The following is a 21,547-nucleotide window of genomic DNA, read 5'->3' as shown; positions in this document are numbered from 1 at the left end:
AACTCCCATATGTAATTCTGTTCGGGCTCAGGATAGAACCACACTTCGTATAGTTAAATAAAACAAAGCCTTTATTCTTTTGCACAAGAGATGCAAATTGTAGTCATGGGAACAACGAAACTGAGACCGCGATTTTGACCCGTGACTGTCACACATATCGAAGTGGGCGAAGGTCTTGATAAAATGCTCATGGACATATACGGGTATCTCACAAGAGAAAGTATGAATTTTAAACTCCTGTTTGTAACTGTTTATGCAGCAGTGACCGTCAATGTCTCTCAGTGTACCGTGTCAGGGTTTTACCTGGAAGTACAGACAGATATTGATACAACAATGGACTTGGACTATGTACAGGCGACCACCGCCCTAGAATGTGCCAGAACGTGCAGCGTGGTCACCAATTGCACCGGCCTCATCCACTGCGACATTGACAACACATGCTCCATTTTGAGAGCGGACCAGCCTGTTGTTCCAGTAAGCGTGCCCTACTTTACCTGCAAGGTTTTCATAGAGGTCACAAGGTCCGGTCAGGAGATATATATATACAAGAGAAATAACTGTAAATCCAGATTGAGTGAGTTTTACCTGAAGCAATGGCGACGCATACAATGGAAATGACCCCCATATCGTGCCAAGAACATAATATGTTATTATATTGTATAAAACAATATGCAAAACACCCAGATTATCTCAAACCTCTATCTTCAAATGGAATGAGTGAGTGAGTTTAGTTTTAAGCCGCTTTTTTCAACACTCCCGCAATATCCCATAAATATAGAATACTAAGCGCGGAAAGATTGCACCAATAATCTTTCGACATTTCATTCAAATAAATGTTTTTAATTTTTTTTTTATTGTTATCTTTATTTCCACATTTTACATAGTACATGAAGAATGCATTCACATAAGTATATTCATACAAATATTCATATACAATATATCAAGTATATTTAATACACCCTCATACAATGAATAAACGTCTTTGAATATCTTATCTCGGTGATTCCAATACTAATAATAGTAGTTAAATACATTTATTATATGTTTTCTGACCTAGTATTTTCTGTAAATAGATTGTGGAACGATGACCAGAAGGTAAAAAACTCACTGTTGCTGCATGTAGAGTACGCATTATATTTTGTAATTTCATAGTATTTTGATACCTCGCTTACTACATGTTTGAAACTTGGAACTTGTTCTTTCATTTTTTTTGTGTATATTACATGTTTCACAACAAGACATATTGCATTTAAAGAATTATTGTTTTTCCCTTTAAATCCAAGTAAGATGTTTTCTGGTGTAAAGTCAATGTTACGTTCAGTTACGGTCATTAGCCATCTGGTCAAACTCTCCCAAATCTTTTTTTACATGACAACAATTACAGAGTAGGTGGACAATTGTTTCTAGTTCCTTTGAACAGAATGTACACAAAGGTGTGTCCTTTAGACCGATCCTATTTAAGAAAATATTTGTGGGCATAATATCATACAATATCTTCATCTGTAACCATTTCAAATTGCTACATTTTGTGGATCGTTTTGCCATCTTATACATGTTTCGTAGCATTGTGTTATCATACTGTGTTTCAAAGACTCTTTCCCACTTTTTATGTGCATATGACTTATTGTAATTGGAGTCCAATAAAGAAAGGTAGAAGGTTTTGGTGCCTTTGACCTTTAGATTAAGTTTGGATATAATAAAATGGTAGTATTGGTGAGAATGGGAGTGTTTTAGGTACTAGTAGAATGATTTGTCTTCTCTTTAAACAGGCAATTATGGAAGATTTAATACTGTGGTATCTTAAAATATTTGTTTTAACTTGATATATTTTTTTGTAGTTCTTCATAAGTATAGAATTCCCCTGAGGTTGGGTTCATTAGATCATATATAAAGTGTATTCCTGCATTGTACCAATTGTTTATAAAATTTGTTTCGTTACCTATGCTAAACATATAATTAAACCAAATACATTGGTTTAACATGTCATTTGAACTTATTTCATTCAAATAATTGGAAAATGATTAATTTTCTATTTGCAAAATAATTTTCATAAAACTCACACACGTCACCGTTTCTATTTTTTTTGTCATCTGAAGACAGTAGTTTATATGATCGTTTTGACATATCGGAAGATGCATTTTTGAAAAATACGACAATTGCTATACCTGTACTCCAGGGTTTGTCCACACAAATATCTACAATGTTCCCGTTTATATACTTTTAATTAGAATAAACATCTGTTTCGTTTTAGACCTCGTCATCATGCCAGAATGAAGGAACCCTTGATGATGCTGTCTGTCACTGTCTGCCTGCCTTTACAGGAGGGAACTGTGAGACCAGGATAGAAGGTAATCTTCATGTTCAGATATGGACTGTCTTTGTATGTAACACATTCTTTAAAAAAAAACCCGACATAAGCCATTTTCAGAAGAATTTATTGCGTTAGTTTAAGAGCACGTGTTTCACATGCACTTGTATTTTGTATGGCAACCATTGGTAGCAATTACTGCTCGGCACCGTCTCGGCACAGACTGGATAAGTCAACGAAGTCGCTCTTGCGAAATTCTTCACCACTCTTCCTGCATTGCGATGGCCAGTTGTCTGACACATGTTTTGACCTTGACGTACACGTCGGTTAAGCCCATCCCATAGGTGTTCTGTCGGTTTTCGATCTGGTGATCGGGAAGGCCATGTCAAGACATTGACGTTAGAACTGGCAAGATGTGTGCCGTATGTGAAGTAGCGTTTCCTGCTGGAACTCCCTCTGTCGGTCTATAATCGGAAGCATGTGACGTGCAAGGACTTCTTTGATGTACAGATTTGCTGTCAAATTCCCCTGAACCACCAATAAATCAGACCTGTGTGTGCTGGATATCCTATCCAATTGTCGTATGCAATTAGGGTAAAAACGTTCATTTCCTCCGACGGTAAACACGCTGTCTTCCATCTCGTCAACGCAGTATTCCATCTACGACAAATGGCCTTCTTGATCGAATCCCCACTTCACGCAGCGGATTCTTGACAGTTTGGTCGGACATTTTCCTCAAACCAGGGATGCGTTGTGCAGTCTCCACGGCTGTGGGAAGACGATGACGCAAGTGAGTGTGATCACTTTGTCAGTTACAGCTTATTGCTTTCCGGAATTCAATCCAATACATGACACAACACTCAGTTCTGGCCATGTGCTCTAGGCATACGTTTATTAATGAGAGTTATCTCCCCTGGTTACATGTGACATTAGGATTCATATGCGGAAAAGGATTGGTAATACATGACAGTGAGCAACCCGGATGTATAGGTCCTGGGCTTGGATGGTAACTCATGGGCGACCGCTTCTCGACCGATCTTGTGCGGCATTGGTCTGCAGGAAACGATCCAAAAGGCGAGATATGGTGCCCTAACGTTGAAATGTCGGACAACTGCAGACTGCGACTCGCCAGCTTCAAGGCGGCCTATGGCGGTGTTTTGATTGGCCGCAGCTCACTCGTGGCATGATGATTTCCTCTTTTCCAGGCAAAAACGGATGCCAAAGCGTTTGCCTTTATAATGATCTATACCGCATGCTTTTCCGCTTACTTGTATTTTGCTTTGTATGTTTTCTTAGTGACACTTTGGCGAATATTTCTTAAAAGGCTTCGAAAACTAGGGGGAAAGTTAAAATTGCCGCGTTTTGGCGATGAAGCTGTGTCACACAAACATGGCGTTTTGGAAAGAATAGTATATTTGTATTGATTTTGCCGCACGTACATGAGTCCAATATTCACAAAATCATCTATGCGTTTGTTTTATAAGAGTATATATATATATATATGATCCTGAGTTTGTGACACTTTCTGAAAGCTACCTGAAGCTTTGCATAACTCCTCAACGACGTAACGGATAAAATGTCGGTGTGAAGCATACACAACCAATGTAAAAAAACATAGTTATTTGATGGAAATTAGTGGACACGAATCTGATAAGATGTTCAGACCTGGATTCGATTCACTGTTTCTGATGCAGAGCCTTTGAACGCATGCGCAACACCACTGACCTGTGTCTGAAAGTCATTTCACTGTTTCAGACTGTAAAGACGTTTCCCTGTACGTTGGAAACTCTACTGGCACCTTCACTGTCTGGCCGACCAAAGTTGCACAACCGTTTGACATAGAATGACATGGCGTCGCTGCCATGATCATGTTCAGGGACAAAACCATCAGTGGCTGTGAGACGGAGCCCGTGACGTACCTCGACGCTCCGTAGGCCGACTACAAGTCTGGTTTCACCCACTCCAACTGTTACATGTGGCTGGGTCTGGAGAAGATGTATGCTCTGACTAACGTCCGTCCTAATAAACTCTCGGTGTATTTGGAGGCCACTTCAGCCTGGGGGATCCAGCGTCAACCCTGGATGGGAGTCACTTCTGTGCCAAGGATCACTGCAGCAACTCAGTCAACCCTTGTGCCGAGTGGAATCGTGGAGCCTGGTGAGAGAGAGAGAGAGAGAGAGAGAGAGAGAGAGAGAGAGAGAGAGAGAGAGAGAGAGAGAGAGAGGAGAGGGAGGAGGAGGGGAGGGAGGAGGGAGGAGGAGGAGGAGGGAGGAGAGAGAGAGAGAGAGAGAGAGAGAGAGAGAGAGAGAGAGAGAGAGAGAGAGAGAGAGAGAGAGAGAGAGAGAGAGAGAGAGAGAGAGAGAGAGAGAGAGAGAGGCAGTACATCACATTCAACGTACACTTGCATAGCACAACATGTACGATACACACACATTCATTGAGTACGTCGTTAATGGTCCGCACTCTTCATAAAAAGATGCATACTACGTGGTTTCTCGTTCAGAGGATGGTCATCATAATGTGGTACAACCATGCTGTCTAGGATGTCAATGATGTACGGTTGTCCATTCAGATTTTATGGGATCGTCACAAGATTTATATTCAAGCAAAACAAAACAAACACGACTTTCGTCCGACCAATGGACCCTTCACCATGACCTCAAATTCCAGTGACGTCGAGCTTGACTCCAACCTTATGGTACTACTTTGTGCTGTGGGAATAACAACGGAAGTGTGATAGGAAGATTGGCTCTATACTTGGTCGATTTCGTACCGTTCTGTTGGACAAACGACGATTTGGAAGGATGAAGTCTTTTGATTCTGAGAATGGCTATATCCTATCTAGAAGTTATCACTCGTGGTCAACCTGACCGCTGATTGTCCTTGACGTCATTAGTTTGCTGTTTTCTGGACAATCGGCTGATGGTCGATAACCCTCATGCCAGTTTTGCATAAAAACTATAATCCGTGAGTTGTCATTTGTAGAGGGCCCCATATTTGCTTATCAACAACGAAATCAATTGATTTTCCAAGTTATCGAGTAATGACGAGTATATGTGAAAAATCGTACAAACAAACATAACTTTGATATAAGAATGAATGGGTATATGGGAGGTTAAAAATCATATTGGTTGTGGGACATTTTTTTCCATGTGATATATGAAAGTGTCTTTTGCATGGCACTGACAAAGATGCGCTAACCTTGTTTCTCGACCATTCTAAGAAAATAAATATAACCATCTCTCTCTTATTTTTAAAAATATATACTTTCTGTGTAACTGATGCAATATCATGACAAAAAGTATTTGACATTCCTGTCAAACTTAGTACTAGCGCAGAAACAACAGAATCACAACTACAGGTACAAGGAATTCATTGGCTCGGTAGTTTGTACATGGGCGTTTCTCGGACCAGTGCCAGGAACCCTGAATTCCTCCAAAGATTGTTGGTCTACCAGTGCCATAAATAGAGAATGCCACCCAAGTGTCTGCTGACGAGCATTGATTTATTTGATATTAGAGGAGATACGAGGGTGATATTCTATTTATCATATAAAAAAACACTCTTCATTAGTTTTCAATGAAAAATGTACATCTCTGAACACGGTACTGCCATTATACTTGCAGTGCAGCTATTTCGTAGCATTCATCAGGTTTTTGACGTCATAGCATGCGACGTCATTAGGGTTTTGACGTCATTGCATTGTGAGTCACGTAAATGATGACGTCAGGGCATTGTACAAAATCTAGGAGATATCGTTTGATCTCTAACAAGCAATATCTCCAGTGGAACACAGTTTTGGATGATAATCATGAATGAGAACACTGATGCGACGTAAAACATCAACTTGCTCACTGACAACAAAGTTGTAAAGTGCGCCCACAGATTTACATTCCTTCACCTTGATTTCCCTCGTCCTACTTTGTCTTGTCCCACTTTCCCTTATCTCAGTTTCATTGGGTCATACTTTCCTTGCCGAACTTCCACTGAGTTTTAATTTTCATCTCCATACTTCACTCTGGTGTTAGTTTCTTTACTTATTCTGGATTTTTCTTCATTCAGGCATTTTCTTCCCCTTGCGGGGCGGTGGGGTAGTCTAGTGGTCAAAGCGTTGGCTCGTCACGCCGAAGACCCGAGTTCGAATCCCCACATGGGTACAATGGGTGAAGCCCATTTCTGGTGTCCCCCGCCGTGATATTGCTGGAATATTGCTAAAAGCGGCGTAAAACCAAACTCAGTCAGTCAGTCAGTCTTCCCCTTGCTTGAAGTCTCACATTCCCTCTTTCCACCCGGGTTTAATTTTCCCTTACTAACTTTTCCCTTTTACTTCCTTGCTGTATACTTTTCGGTTTTGTTTTGGCTTTATTTCGGGTTTAATGCTTTAGTTTTAGATCACATCTGCTGGAACTCAAAAACCCATAGATATTTTATTACATGTATACATTTTTCAAAGCAGGACGTCTATTCTCTGTGATGTGAGTTAATGTATCTGATTGACGATGATTATGTCGCTTGATGTCTTCAAAATAATCTCTACCATCAGCACACACTGTTTGTGAGTTTCATGTTTGTCAATAAATAAACGATATAAATATATTTACGGTTTTTTTTTTTTTTTAAATCCCCAAACACCATGTGTATACTTTCTTATGCACGTCAGTGTAGATCATATACTCATGCCAATAATTGTTGTCACCCCTTCAATTTTTTAATTGAAGAGGGGTGGGGTGAAGGGTGTTAGGGTTGGGGTTGGGGTGGGGAGGGGACAACCATTATTGGCATGAGTATAGTTCGCTCAGCTGGATAAATAATGTGTTCGTCTAACTAAGAAACCCAATAAAGTCAATGCTTTGATCAGACAACCACGAATGAGAGACGAGTTACCGAGGTGGTCCAGCGGATCGTTTTTATCGCCTCTTTCGACAAACCCAGATTGTCGGAGTGAGTGAGTTTTGCTTAACAAAGCTTTTAGCAATATTCCAGCAATATCACGGCAGGGGACACCAGAAATAGGCTTCACACATTGTACTCATGTGGGGAATCGGACCCGGGTCTTCGCTTTTACCACTAAGCTACTATATTGCAGGAAATATTTATCTACCCGGAATAAGAAGAGTCTCTTTTTACGATTTGGCGATGCACGTTTGAAGTGAGATTTCATGTAGTGTACTGTGAAAATATCTTCAAAATTGTTTCATTCAGTCACGTAAAACGGAGAATGCAGAATAATTGTATAAACACAAATGTACTTAAAGTCCAGTGATTTGCCAAATTTATATGATTTCAAACAAAGCACGAATAGTACGCTGCACATGTTGTTTGTCGTTACATGCTCCAACAAACATATCCTAAAATTGTAACAGTAATTTTTCAATTTCAAATGTTTTAATCCCCAGAAGGCAGATGACGCCAGCCACTATACTTGCCCTGTCTAAACTCCTCCTTTAATCGATCAATTGATGAAAGACACACCAAGTATCAATATTTGTGTAGCCATCAATCAATAGACAGCAGATACACATTGTATTAATATTTGTTTTACAAAAATGCATGAGTGGCCTAATGCAATTCAATAACCAATAACGACATCCAATCCTAGTTAATTCGCTTCCCCAACAATGGAATCCTCCAAAACTGATCCCTCAGTCTCAAATACACATTTAACGAGAGCAGTCAATATAACATACTATACGAAGACACTAAATCGATCAAAAACGTTTCCATCTTTATAGAAGTTGTAGGACGGTGAGGTATCCTTGTGCTAAAAGCGTTCGATCGTCATGCCGAAGACCTGGGTTCGATTCCTCATATGGGTACAATGTGTGAAGCCCATTTCTGGTGTCCTCCGTTTTGTTATTACTAAAAGCGGTATGAAACTAAACTCACTCATTATAAAAGTTGCGGTGATGTGATGTGAGGTGATGTGATGTGAGGTGAGGTGAGGTGAGGTGAGGTGAGATGAGGTGATGTGATGTGAGGTGATGTGAGGTGATGTGATGTGAGGTGAGGTGAGGTGAGGTGAGGTGAGGTGAGGTGAGGCGAGGCGAGGCGAGGCGGGGTTTACAAATCAAAACATTGATTACACAACAGTCTCGTTTCCTGTTGACTGGGAACCGTCTTATTGCGCAACTTAGTACAATAACCAGTCCAGAATTTTCAGACCAATTCATTTAGCAGGATACATAAATATTAATCAGTATTATATGATACATCTAAGCACTTGTATATTGCAACACTACGCTCCTTCTATTACTTGCAAACACGTCGTGCAGCCTGCTCTGTCGTACAGCGAGCTCTGACAAACGGAAACCTGGAAATGGTGGAAATCTCAAAACGAGGCTCTGCCGCTAGAAAAGTTTGGCGGTCTGGTACGGAATTGATGTTTTATCAATCACATTGTGCTTTACAGAACTACACTAAATAAGCGCCGAAAAACGCATAACAGGTGTAACCAGTGAGTCAGGTGCATTGTGAATCATTTTACGACCTCATCAAACAGGGGCAGTCTGTGACGTCTTAGTTAAGGTCATGCTGCCTACACCTCGCCATAAAATATAGAAATACGATGTTATTAAAGTCTAAAATTACGATTCATTTGTAAATACCATTTTTTATGAAACAAGGAATTGGAATTCAGTGTAACCATAGTTGTTTGTGATGTTTATTTTCACTTTCGCACGAGATAATTCGGATCGGCTGAAAAGTGGGTCATTGTCTGAATAGGTTAATGAGACTCATGTTTCGGTTTGCGTCCCCTATATGGTATAGTAGTACCGTTGTACATATTGCCTTAAGAAATACTCAGCCAGATCATCACGGGCACCAAGACAAAGCTTCAATAGTATCTGAAAGAGTTATCTGTTTCTAGGGTACTGTTTGTTTCTGTTGAAACCCACATTCTGTAATACTCAAGCTATATATATATATATCGGAGGAAAATGAATGAATGAATGAATGAATGAATGAATGAATGAATGAATGAATGTCAGCGGGGTACACCTGGTTGGCGAGTATGACCTCCAAAAATGTCCTATTAATGTTTTCAGATTTTGAGTCAGTTTATTCATGCTTTGTCGGATATGTTCGCTTCTTCTGAAGTGTACGTCTCGTTGGTAAAGGAGAAGATGATGGTGTCTTGGTGGTTTGGGATGTGGTGGCTGACGCCTGAAACAGACCCATCAGCGGCTGGTGACACAACGACAACAGACAAATGTGTAGATAACTACTATGAGAAATATCTACGTATGGAAACCGTAACACGACACTACTATGAGAAATATCTACGTATGGAAACCGTAACACGACACTACTATGAGAAATATCTACGTATGGAAACCGTAACACGACACTACTATGAGAAATATCTACGTATGGAAACCGTAACACGACACTGCTGTGAGACATATCTACTTATGTAAAACCGTAACACGACACTACTGTGAGAAATAACTAGTATCTACACTATGACATAACACTACTACGAGAAATATGTACCTACCTACACCGTAACACGACACTACTGCGTGAAATATCTCCATATCTTCACGTAAGACGACACTACCGTGAAATATATCCCCGTATCTACACCGTAACACGACACTACTGTGAAATATATCTCCGTATCTACACCGTAACACGACATTACTGTAACAAATGTCTACTTATCTACACTGTACCACGACACTACTGTGACAAATATCTCCGTATCTACACCGTAACACGACACTGATGTGACAAATATCTACTTATCTACACCGTACCACGACACTGATGTGACAAATATCTACTTATCCATGCCGTATCACGACACTGATGTGACAAATATCTACTTATCTACACCGTAACACGACACTACTGTGACAAATATCTACTTATCTTCACTGTACCACGACACTGATGTGACAAATATCTACTTATCTACACCGTACCACGACACTGGTGTGACAAATATATACTTATCAACACCGTATCACGACACTGATGTGACAAATATCTACCTATGTACACCGTACCACGACACTACTCTGACAAATATGTACTTATCTACGCCGTAACACGACACTGATGTGACAAATATGTACTTATCTACACCGTAACACGACACTACTGTGACAAATATCTACTTATCTACACCGTACCACGACACTAATGTGACAAATATCTACTTATCTACACCGTGCCATGGATGATACGATGAGAAACATCTACGTTTCTCCACAATATGGTCATGTGACGAGCGAACGCTTTAACCACTGGACTACCCCACCGCCCCTGTGCGTAGATCTCAATTTCTCATGCTCACTGAATTGTTTGGTCCAGACTTGATTATTTTCAGACCGTCGCCATATCGCTTGAATATTGCTGAATGCGACGTTATACAACAAACAAACAACTCTACACAGTGTCAGGGACGGGGGGGGTAGTCTAGTGGTTAAAGAGTTCTGCTCGTCACGCCGAAGACCTGGTTTCGACTCCCCACATGGGTACAATGTGTGAAGCCTATTTCTGGTGTCCCCCGCCGTGATATTGCTGGAATATTGCTAAAGGCGGCGTAAAACTAAACTCACTCACTCTAAACAGTGTCAAGGACATTTAAAGGTCAGTAACGAATCACGAACATCCACCAGTGCCAAGGGAAGCAACCCTGTAATTGTGTACCTGGTGCTAGGGACTTTATCTTATAAAACTTGTAATTACCCAATTTATGGGAGTTGAAGTCAACATCCGTCACCCGCCAGGACGTGTTTTCAGCATAATCTCCCTCCAGATTGTTGATTGAGTTGACAAAGTAGCCCAAGACAGGACCGAAGTAAGTGATTGTAAATCTGAAATTAAAAATAGAATGATTCTATTGGAATAATAGATTACACAGTCATCAAAGACCCCACGATTCGTTGTACAGAGTGACGTCCCTTTAGTGTGATAGAAACCTCAGGATCATAGGTTCGAATCCCCGTTCGCCCTGTTTATAGGTTTGTTAGCAACACATCTCGTGGGTTTCACTGAAGTACCGGGGTAGCCTAGTGGGTAAAGGGTCGCTCGACACGCCAAAGACCCGGGTTCGATTCCCCACATGGGTACAATGTGCGAAGGCTATGTATGATGCCCCGCCGTGATTTTGCTGATATTGCAAAAGCGGCGTAAAACCATACTCACTCGTGCAAGCTAAAATGAATAAGTGAGCTGGTTTTAAATCCTTTTTCGCAGTATCAGTTATCCATTTATAGCAGAAAAGTCTCAGAAAGTAACTCCAAGTAACTATTCCACTAATCACTGGTTACTGGCGTGACCAAGGAGGTAACAATTGTAACGGTTTGGCCACATGATAGACATATTAAAGTTGGCCTGGAAATGTTTCCATCAGAAACAATACGATCCAATGAAATTTTTAGCAAATGTAACTATGAATATAACTATGAATGTATGTGATTTACGAGAATAGAACTCTGTTTTGTTCTGTCCAACCACTCCAACACACCTGTATAATAAACGACATAATCTTTTAAGCTGATTAACTATAATCTAAGGTAAACTACAATACTTAATATGTACGTGATTTACGAGAATAGAACTCTGTTTTGTTCTGTCCAACCACTCCAACACACCTGAATAATATACGACATAATCTTTTAAGCTGATTAACTGTAATCTAAGGTAAACAACAATAATTAATGCTCAAGTTGTATATATTGTACTCGAGGTGTTTATATTGTACCTGAGGTGTATATATTGTACTCGAGGTGTATATATTGTACCTGAGGTGTATATATTGTACTCGAGGTGTTTATATTGTACCCGAGGTGTTTATATTGTACGTGAGGTGTATATATTGTACTCGAGGTGTATATATTGTACCTGAGGTGTATATATTGTACTCGAGGTGTTTATATTGTACCTGAGGTGTTTATATTGTACTCGAGGTGTTTATATTTGCCCTGAGGTGTATATATTGTACTCGAGGTGTTTATATTGTACGTCAGGTGTATATATTGTACTCGAGGTGTTTATATTGTACCTGAGGTGTATATATTGTACTCGAGGTGTTTATATTGTACCCGAGGTGTATATATTGTACCCGAGGTGTTTATATTGTACCCGAGGTGTTTATATTGTACCCGAGGTGTATATATTGTACCCGAGGTGTTTATATTGTACCTGAGGTGTATATATTGTACCTGAGGTGTATATATTGTACCGGAGGTGTTTATATTGTACCCGATGTGTTTATATTGTACGTGAGGTGTATATATTGTACCTGAGATGTTTATCGATGTCTGCCGCCCTCTGCAGGAAGTAGATCAGCTCACTCTGTGGTTCGCCGTGCACGTTCACGGTGTAGTTGAAGAGCGGGGGCTTGAGGAAGTTCTGGGCAATGATTGTGATGTCTATTTCTTCCCCGCATAAGCCGCACCTTAAACATAAGACATTAAAAATCTGATCTTTATTCCAATTTGATCCTTCTATAAAATCAGTCCTTTAACGCGTAAAGTATATATAGTAGTAGGTTACCGATCCCGAAATCTAACAGATCTACATCTTGAGAATACCGTTAAAACTCAAGCCAAATTTGTGAACTGATATAACTTGTTTGCCTGAAATGCGCAGTGTGCAATGACGATCGGCATAAGAGGGATAACTCCACATTCCCAAATCTGATTTTGGAGTTGGATTAATTCAGCAACGATTGAGTGAGTGAGTTTAGTTTTACGCCGCACTCAGCATTATTGTAGCTATATGGCGGCAGTATGTAAATAATCGAGTCTGGACCAGACAATCCAGCGATCAACAACATGAACGTCGATCTACGCAACTGGGACACGATGACATGTGTCAATCAAGTAAGCGAGCCTGACCACCCGATCCCGTTAGTCGTTTCTTACGACAAGCATGGGTTTCTGAAGACCAATTCTAACCCGGGTCATCACGGGTCAGTTCAGCAAACAATATTTGGGAGTTGAGAGTGTAGTTTTGTGATTGTTTATTGACAAAGAGGTTATTGTCTGTACAAATCAAAGCAACAAATCCCTCTAAAACCCCGCAACAAAGTTCTGAAAACTCGAAGGAATCGCAGAAGACTAACGAGTACATTGCCTGAAAGATAAGGCACCAACGAAAAATATTTTGAAAATCACAAAAATAACTTGAAATGCATGAATTTGTACAAAGTGAAACACTTATTAAAGTATTTAGACGCATAAAAATATGTACCAAGGAAGAGGTTCATTGCACAGATATATTTGCGAGACAAAGGCTGAATTATTGATTTTGTCGGTTTTGAAATAGATTTTGTTGGAACATTTGTGACCGACTAATGCTCACAATCAAATAAAAAGGATTGGGAACCTTAAACCCCTTAAAAAGGTCATAAATATTCATGTTTCCTATCTACATGAGCCTTGATAAATCACTCCAGCAACATTTGCGATGTAACTTTATGTAGCTTACAATGTTTTGATACATTTTGCATCAATTTCTGTAGTAGTTATATAGCTGAGAGAAACAATAAAGGATCACAGGAAAATTCAAGCTTGCTTCTTTAATATTTTCCAGGTTTAATTACTTCAGCGTTGAGGAGAGGAAAAACTGGAAAATATGAAAGGAACGCGTTAAGTTTCCTGTGGTCCATTATTTGTTTCTCTCAGGATATATTGTCTCTAACGCCGACATTTTGATATACAAGGGCGTGTGTACTCACGGGGCGATCAGGGAGACGGCTCCGTAGGCACACAGAAGGACAAGTACGAGAGTTCCTTGCGGGCCCATTGTCAGAGAGGAAATGGCTCTCACCGTATCTCTGAGGTATATATAAGGTTTATCGCTGTGGGAAATTTCTGAACAGATAATTTGTGTCTATTCATTGCAGCAGATGTGTTAAGATAAAGCATTGCCTTGTTCTATAGCACGAGGGCACGGACTGGTAACATTGGGCATGTTGACATGTTAATATGACCTGTTTCACACTAGTTTGACATAACTGTTTCAATGAGGACTATACTACATTTAATTTCATTCCGTCTTTTTTATTTCATAAAATATGTAATTGTGCACGGTCAGATGAGGTTTGTGTCAATTTGTCTCCGTCTTGGTGGTTGATGACGTCGCTACGTTGTGCAGAGTTTAGTAAGTTCGGTCACAATAATTAAAGCTGTACACAGGTGAGTGTCACATCCAAATAGTAAGAGTTATCTCCCCTGTACTGTTTTGCTGAGGCCTATCAAAGGTTGTGGATCATTATCGTTTAGCTAATACCAAAGCTACGTTGTGCAGAGTTTAGTAAGTTCGGTCACAATAATTAAAGCTGTACACAAGTGAGTGTCACAGGCCAATAGTAAGAGTTATCTCCCTCTACTGTTTTGTTGAGGCCTATCAAAGGTTGTGGATCATTATCGTTCAGCTAATACCACAGCTACGTTTTGTTTCATAGGTACGAATAACATGTTCGGCATACGTTTGATCACTACTTTGGAGCGCTGCTTGGAGCGCACCCTTCCAAATCTGGTTTTGATCTTTAAAATTCAAAACTTTTGAATCCATGATAAGGGAAGGTGCTGTACCGAAAACTGATATACAGTCACGTGGTCCTGTAGACTTCTATTTGCGATTTAACATGACCTTTGACTGTAAGTATCTTACACGAGCCGGTAGTAAGGCCGAACGTCTATCACGTCAGATGAAAGTGGGTTTAATGTCGCGTTAAAGATTATTGAAGCACGAACGAGCGTGTGATTTGACGACTGTGTACTGAATTCGGTTTACCACTCCTTGTTTTATCCCGTTAGTACTACATGTCGAGCCCCAAGGCAGGTAACAACAAGTGCCATCTTTAACGACTTTAGGTAAAGCGCGAACCATCGACCGACCGCTCCCTGGGCAGACGCCTTTACCCACTGAACCTCAGAGTCTGTAAATAGCTGTGACTTCTGTCACTATGTTAAAACAGCGCGGCGTTGGATTGTAAGAAGCGCCTCAAAAATATATCTTTCTTAACCACGTATTTCACTTCTAGACATTCTTGACGGTCATGGGATTGAGTGGTCACTAAAAGTGGACCCTCCAGTTTTTTTTGAGAGACACCAACGAATTAACATAGTCTTTGATCGTTCAATAAGCTAAACAGAAGGCGCTGGTCAAGGATCATTACTCAGCAGTCACCATCAACCCATTTCATTCGTATCTCAGGTAGTAGCGGCAGCAGGAGTAGTCGCATCAACAGCAACTTTCAGCAATAGTAGTAGCAGTAGTAGTAGTAGTAGTAGTAGTAGTAGTAGTAGTAGTAGTAGTAGTAACATCAGGAGCATTAGCAGCAGTAGTAGCAGCAGAACTGCAGTAGTAGTAGTAGCCGCAGCAGCAGCAGTGGTAGTAGTAACAGTAGTAGTAGTAGTATCAGCAGTAGTAGCAGCAGCAGTAAATGTACCGGAAGTAGCAGCGGTAGTATTAGTAGTACTGGTAGCAAACGTAGCAGCAGAACTTCAGTATTTGTAGTAGCCGCAGCAGGAGTATTAGTATTAGTAGTAGTAGTAGTAGCAGCAGTAAATGTAGCGGAAGTAGCAGCGGCAGTATTAGTACTGCCAGCAGTAGTAGCAGCAGAACTTCAGTATTAGTAGTAGCCGCAGCAGCAGTAGTAGTAGTAGTAGTAGTAGTAGTAGTAGTAGTAGTAGTATACGACTATACGAATGTGGAACAAAGTTCCCATAGAAATAAGAAATATAGATTCTTTAGCAGGGTTTAACTTGAAAATTCAAAATAAAATAAATGCAGCCCCACCTTTCCTTTGGTCTGGTACAAGGAAACTGAACAATATTCACACAAAACTAAGGTACAATACAAGTCCGCTAAATTACGATTTATTCAGAATTAATTTAAGATCAGATGCTTCTTGTACTTGTGGTTGTTTTTGTGAAAACTCATGGCATTATCTTTTAGAATGTTCTTTGTACACAACGCAGCGTAAAGACTTGTTTGCAAATGTAAATACTGTCGTTAAACATCGCATACCCATTAATCTAGATTTATTGTTATTTGGTCATGTTACAATATCACTATATGGAAATGAATTATTGTTTGAACATGTACATAGATATATTAAGCGGTGGCGCGGTGGGCGAACTGGCTAAAGCGCCAGGCTAGTGATCCAGCGAGCCTGAGGTGACGGGATCGAGCCCACCTGTGACCGGGTGTAAAAAACCTTGGAGTCAACTTTGTGTGCAGACTTTTTCAGTGTTTTCACAACCCCTAGTGTACAGTACACAACCCTGTGCACTTAAAAGAACCCACGAATCCGTAGGTATATGACCAGATGGTGGCCACATGAATACGTGCAAACACCCAGTTGCGGGTACAGCAACGTGCAGTGAACTTGGACAAAGTACTGTGACTATGTGTCCCAGTGCACCCAGCTGTGAATGGGTACCTCGTAAGGATGGGAATGCCACAATAACTCGGTGCGCCTAGTGGCTGCAAGAGTTTGTATGATCCCCAGGGAGTTGAGATTGACAATACGATGTGCCGTTGAGATTGACATCCAGTGAACGAGGTAAAAACAAAGCGCCTTTGAGCAGCTGAGCGGAGCTGGATATCGGCGCTATACAAATGTATATATGATGATGATGATGATGAACATAGATATATTAAGCTCACTGAAAGAATTTTGTAGGTTTATTCTTGTATATACTATACACATCCTCTTTAAATACCTTGTACATTCCTTCCACAAATCCCTGTTGTCAATGTTTTTTTATATTGTAAATATGACATATGTAACTTCTGGGAAAGGGCGTTCCTAAGTTGGATAACTTGTACCCAATCCATTTCATTTTCGAATAAAATATGTTTAAAGTTAAAGTAGTAGTAGTAGTAGCAGCAGCAGCAGTAAATGTAGCGGAAGTAGCAGCGGCAGTATTAGTACTGCCAGCAGTAGTAGCAGCAGAACTTCAGTATTAGTAGTAGCCGCAGCAGGAGTAGTAGTAGTAGTAGTAGTAGTACCAACAGCAGTAAATGTAGCGGAAGTAGCAGCGGCAGTAGTAGCAGTGGTAACGGAAACAGTAGCAATTACAGTGGTAATCGTGTTAGAAGTAGTGTTGGTAGCAGTCGCAGCAGTGGTAGTAGCAGTGAGTGAGTTGGGTTTGACGCCGCTTTTAGCAATATTCCAGCCATGTCACGGCTGGGGACACCAGATATGGTCTTCAGCGTGACGAGCAAACGCTTTAACCACTTGGCTACCCCACTGACAGTTTTAGTAGCAGTTGCTGTAGTAGAAGTAGGGGTAGTAGCAGTACCCTCAGTAGTAGTAGTAGTAGTAGTAGTAGTAGTAGTAGTAGTAGTAGTAGTAGTAGTAGTAGTAGTAGTAGTAGTAGCAGCAGCAGCGGTAGTAGTAGTTGTAAGAATAATACCAGAAGTAGTAATGCTTGTGAAAGAATATACAGCTAGGTTCGAGTTTGTATCAATAAAAGTCTATCTAAACTAAATATTTGTTCGCAACTTATTCTTAACATGCACTAGAGGGGACCGACTCGGCTCGAAATTCCATTGGAAAGACACACCTAGTACGGGATACTTACTTTGACTTGAAAATACCACCGGGAAAACACACACACACGCACGCACGCACGCACGCACGCACGCACGCACGCAAAAGATGCAGGGGACCTATTCTGAATTGAACATATCGGGGTGGGGTGGGGGTGTTGAGACACACACATAACACAGGGGACCTGATCTGCCTAAATGTGGTGACACACATATAATACCCAGGACTTGTGCCTGAGGATCTCGACCGAATCACACCATGACGAAGTCTTCCTCGAGCTACCGAAAACCTATCCGATTTTGGACGGAGGGATTCAGTGGATGGGCGAGAGCCACACAACCACACAACCTCCACAATGACGTCACTCAACCCCTGCAAGTGCCACAAAGGGCACAGTGGAATGTTTCGCCAATGCTTGATCAAAACTGTTGAAAAATAAAGTCCATTATCTATTCAAATTGTAATGAAATCTACTACAGCAGCAAACAACGCGAGCTTTGATGTATGGCCAGATCAATGGTTACCCGAGCTGATTATAAACAACGCACAGCTATGTCCGACAGGCATGGGGGCTGGTGATAAAAGATCTTCAAAGATATCAGTAATTGACAGCAATTATAACCAGGGGGGGGGACGCATTGTTTGGCATTCAGCAGTTGGCCTGAAGTGGTCATTCTAGATTTGAGAAAACATTAAAGTGGGAGGGTCTTTTTTGTTGTACTCAGAGGTCAGACAAAAGGTCCAGCACTGACCATCCCCCTACAGAGACTGACATTTAATATTTGCTTTTGTTTTATTTATATAGAACATGAACAGAGTTTCGAGACGAGATAATTATTTGGCCAATGTTGAATTGGTTAGGATCGAACTCAGCTTTTCTTTTTAGAATTGTAATAACTGTTCTAGTGCGACAGTAAATAGCACCACCAACACCACCACCCCCACACACACACACACACACACACTCCCATGCACAGCAATAACCAAAACAACAAGAACCAAAAATCCCCAAACAAATTAACAAAACAAAAAAGTAAAAAACCACAACAACAATAAACCCTACCCCACCCCCCCAACAACAACACACACACACACGCAAGCGCGCACAAACGCACGCACACGCACACACATACACACACGCACACACTCAAGCGCACGCACACACACACATTACAGCAAACAAAATTAAAAAAAAGAAATCATCGTAAAAAAAAAAAGATCCCTTCTCCACGACTGTCCAAGGATGCTGGAATGTTAAAGTGACCAGAAGACTGAAGAGGAGGGAGGGGAATTATATGTTTTCTGGGGTGTAACCACAACAACAATCGGCTTCGTGTTCGTGTGAAGTAGCAGGCAGCCAAACGTGTTGTGAATTTCAATGTCGGTGTAATTAAGTGGTGATACTATGACGCATATAAGTTCTGGTGGTGTGGGCGGAATCAAAACTGTGTCTGTCCTAGAAGACGCGATAATATATTGGTCAATGTTGAATTTGATAGGACCGAGCTCAGTCTTACTTTTCGACTCACTTACTTTTCGCACCTTACAGCCCTTGGGCCACCCCCAACCCACTCTCACCACCCCAAAAACAACGACAACAACAACAACAACAAAAAAGAAAACCCTAAAAACAACAAAGAAAAAACAACGCGCAACAAACTGATGGCAAAAAAAAAAGAAAATGAAAACAACAAGAAAGTACCAAAACAAAAACAAACTCAAATACACAAGAAAACCCATGTTATTCTTCTAAGCAACTCTTAGGATGCTGGGATAATGGAGATATTAGAAGTATGATTGGGAATAGACTAAAAAGGTTTCTGAGGCTATGACTTCCTAACATAGAAATAATTTGTCACGTTTTGTCACTGAAAAAACCCTTGAACAAATGACCAACAAACTCTTCTGTCTGACGTCATTTTCAAACAGGCCCCCACTCTTCCTCCGAATATTAATTGGGCGGACGGGATTTTATGGATTTGACAAATCTGATATAATGATCTGCTTCGTTTTTTGTGTGAAGAGGCAGGCAGCAAAACGTGTTGAGAATTTCAATGTCGGTGTAACTAAGCGGTGATAAAATACTATGACGCAAATAAGTTCTGGCAGTGTGGGCGGATTCGAAACTGTGTCACGGTCCATCCCTGAAGGTGAATATATCGTCGACATGATCAGCTTAAGAAAAGGTTGTTTACTTTGCACAAATTTCCAGTTAAGTACAATCTTAAACACTCAGGGTTGGCTGGAAAAGCCTTTCATTGTAACAGAATGTAGTTAGTTTATTGGAACATTTATGGATGCAAACTTTTGTATGATGAGGAACAAGATGTTTCCTTCCTTCCTTCCTTCCTTCCTTCTTTCCTTCCTTCCTTCCTTCCTTCCTTCCTTCCTTCCTTCCTTCCTTCCTTCATGAGTGTATGTTGTTTATCGCCGCTTTTAGCAATATTCCAACTATATCACGGCGGGGGACACCAGGAATGGGCTTCACACATTGTACCCATGTGGGGAATCGAACCCTGGTCTTTGGCGTGAAGAACGAACGCTTTAACCTCTAGGCCACCCCAACGTCCCCCTTCATGAGAAACTGCATGTGCCTCGTGATACACAAGTTTACATTAACCAATTCCCCCCTTTATATGGTTGGCTGGTTGGTTGGTTTAACCACAAGGCTACCCCACCGCCTAGGAGCTAGTGAGAAATCTATAAATGAACGTTAGTCTAGTGGTTAAAGCGTTCGCTCATCACGCCGAAGGCCCGGGCTCGATTCCCCACATGGGTACAATGTGTGAAGCCCATTTCTAGTGTCTTCCACCGTCATAATGATGAGGTAAAGCGAGGTAAAATAATACTCACTCACTTAATCTATTTTGTAAATGAGGCAATTGATTGTTAAGAGTTGTATGCCCAGGTTAAAACCTTTCATTTTGTTCTGTTTCTGAAGCTCTGAATGACACCAAAGCTGACTCATGATTGCTATTTAGTCATTGGCTTCATCAAAAACCTGACGCTAATGACGAACATCCCATCACTTGGACAGACCTTGTAACTTGCGAATTTTTACTGCCTCAGGATAGGACCTCTCACGCCAGGCTATCATTTCAACCCTGTTAAAAGTGCACAGATATTTAAAGGGGTCTCTTTGACCGGTGTGTAATTGTTCGCCAAGCTATAGACGTTTAAGCGTTATTGGTTAGGGCAGTTAATCAGACGCCTTAATGATGCAATTTCATCGGACCCTCCCGGAATAGCCTTAAAACACGGACACGCCACATCCACCTATTAAAAACGAATCGCGATCATCTACTAGGTGGGATTACAGAGGAAAAGAATCGTGCAGAAATAATCCCGAACCGTTTAATACTTCCTGGTTAGACTTTTTATATCCACCGCTAGTATACGTCAATTAATGTAGTTAAATGCGTCAATTATGGATAGGTTTCTATGGCATTATGAAACATAATCCTTGCCACTCTCAGAGATCGATGACGTCATGGACAGCAATCGTTCCAGCGATAACGGCACGACGGCACGTATTGCCTCATTTTAGCGAAAAATCAGGAAGTTTGTCTAAGTAGGAGCATCACTTACATTTAACAAATGGCATCCTTAATGAATACATTACTTCTGTATACGAGCTACCAGAATAACGGCAAGATTAGCCATTCAGATGAGGAGTTTCACTAGTGCAAGAATGTCACTTAAGTAGTGTTTGT

At 40.8% G+C, this 21,547-nt stretch overlaps 1 protein-coding gene and 1 long non-coding RNA gene across 2 annotated transcripts; one reads left to right on the top strand and one right to left on the bottom strand.

The window, feature by feature from the left end:
• Positions 1-280: 280 nt before the first annotated feature.
• Positions 281-17,107, top strand: LOC124289300. The gene is made up of 4 exons (XR_006901657.1): positions 281-290; positions 1,709-1,713; positions 6,547-6,553; positions 16,931-17,107. It is a non-coding gene; the product is annotated as an uncharacterized LOC124289300 (long non-coding RNA).
• LOC124289298 lies at positions 9,348-14,121 on the bottom strand. The gene is made up of 4 exons (XM_046725907.1): positions 14,004-14,121; positions 12,564-12,719; positions 11,006-11,133; positions 9,348-9,472 (listed from the first exon to the last, which is right to left on the bottom strand). The coding sequence occupies exons 1-4, from the start codon at positions 14,069-14,071 to the stop codon at positions 9,372-9,374; spliced, it is 453 nt and encodes a 150-aa protein (XP_046581863.1). The 5' UTR covers positions 14,072-14,121; the 3' UTR covers positions 9,348-9,371.
• Positions 17,108-21,547: the final 4,440 nt, after the last annotated feature.

Source organism: Haliotis rubra, unplaced genomic scaffold, assembly GCF_003918875.1.
Source record: "Haliotis rubra isolate DU_JTF1 unplaced genomic scaffold, ASM391887v1 Scf439, whole genome shotgun sequence".
Classification (NCBI taxonomy): domain Eukaryota; kingdom Metazoa; phylum Mollusca; class Gastropoda; order Lepetellida; family Haliotidae; genus Haliotis; species Haliotis rubra.
This window is presented reverse-complemented; position numbering and strand designations above follow the sequence as displayed.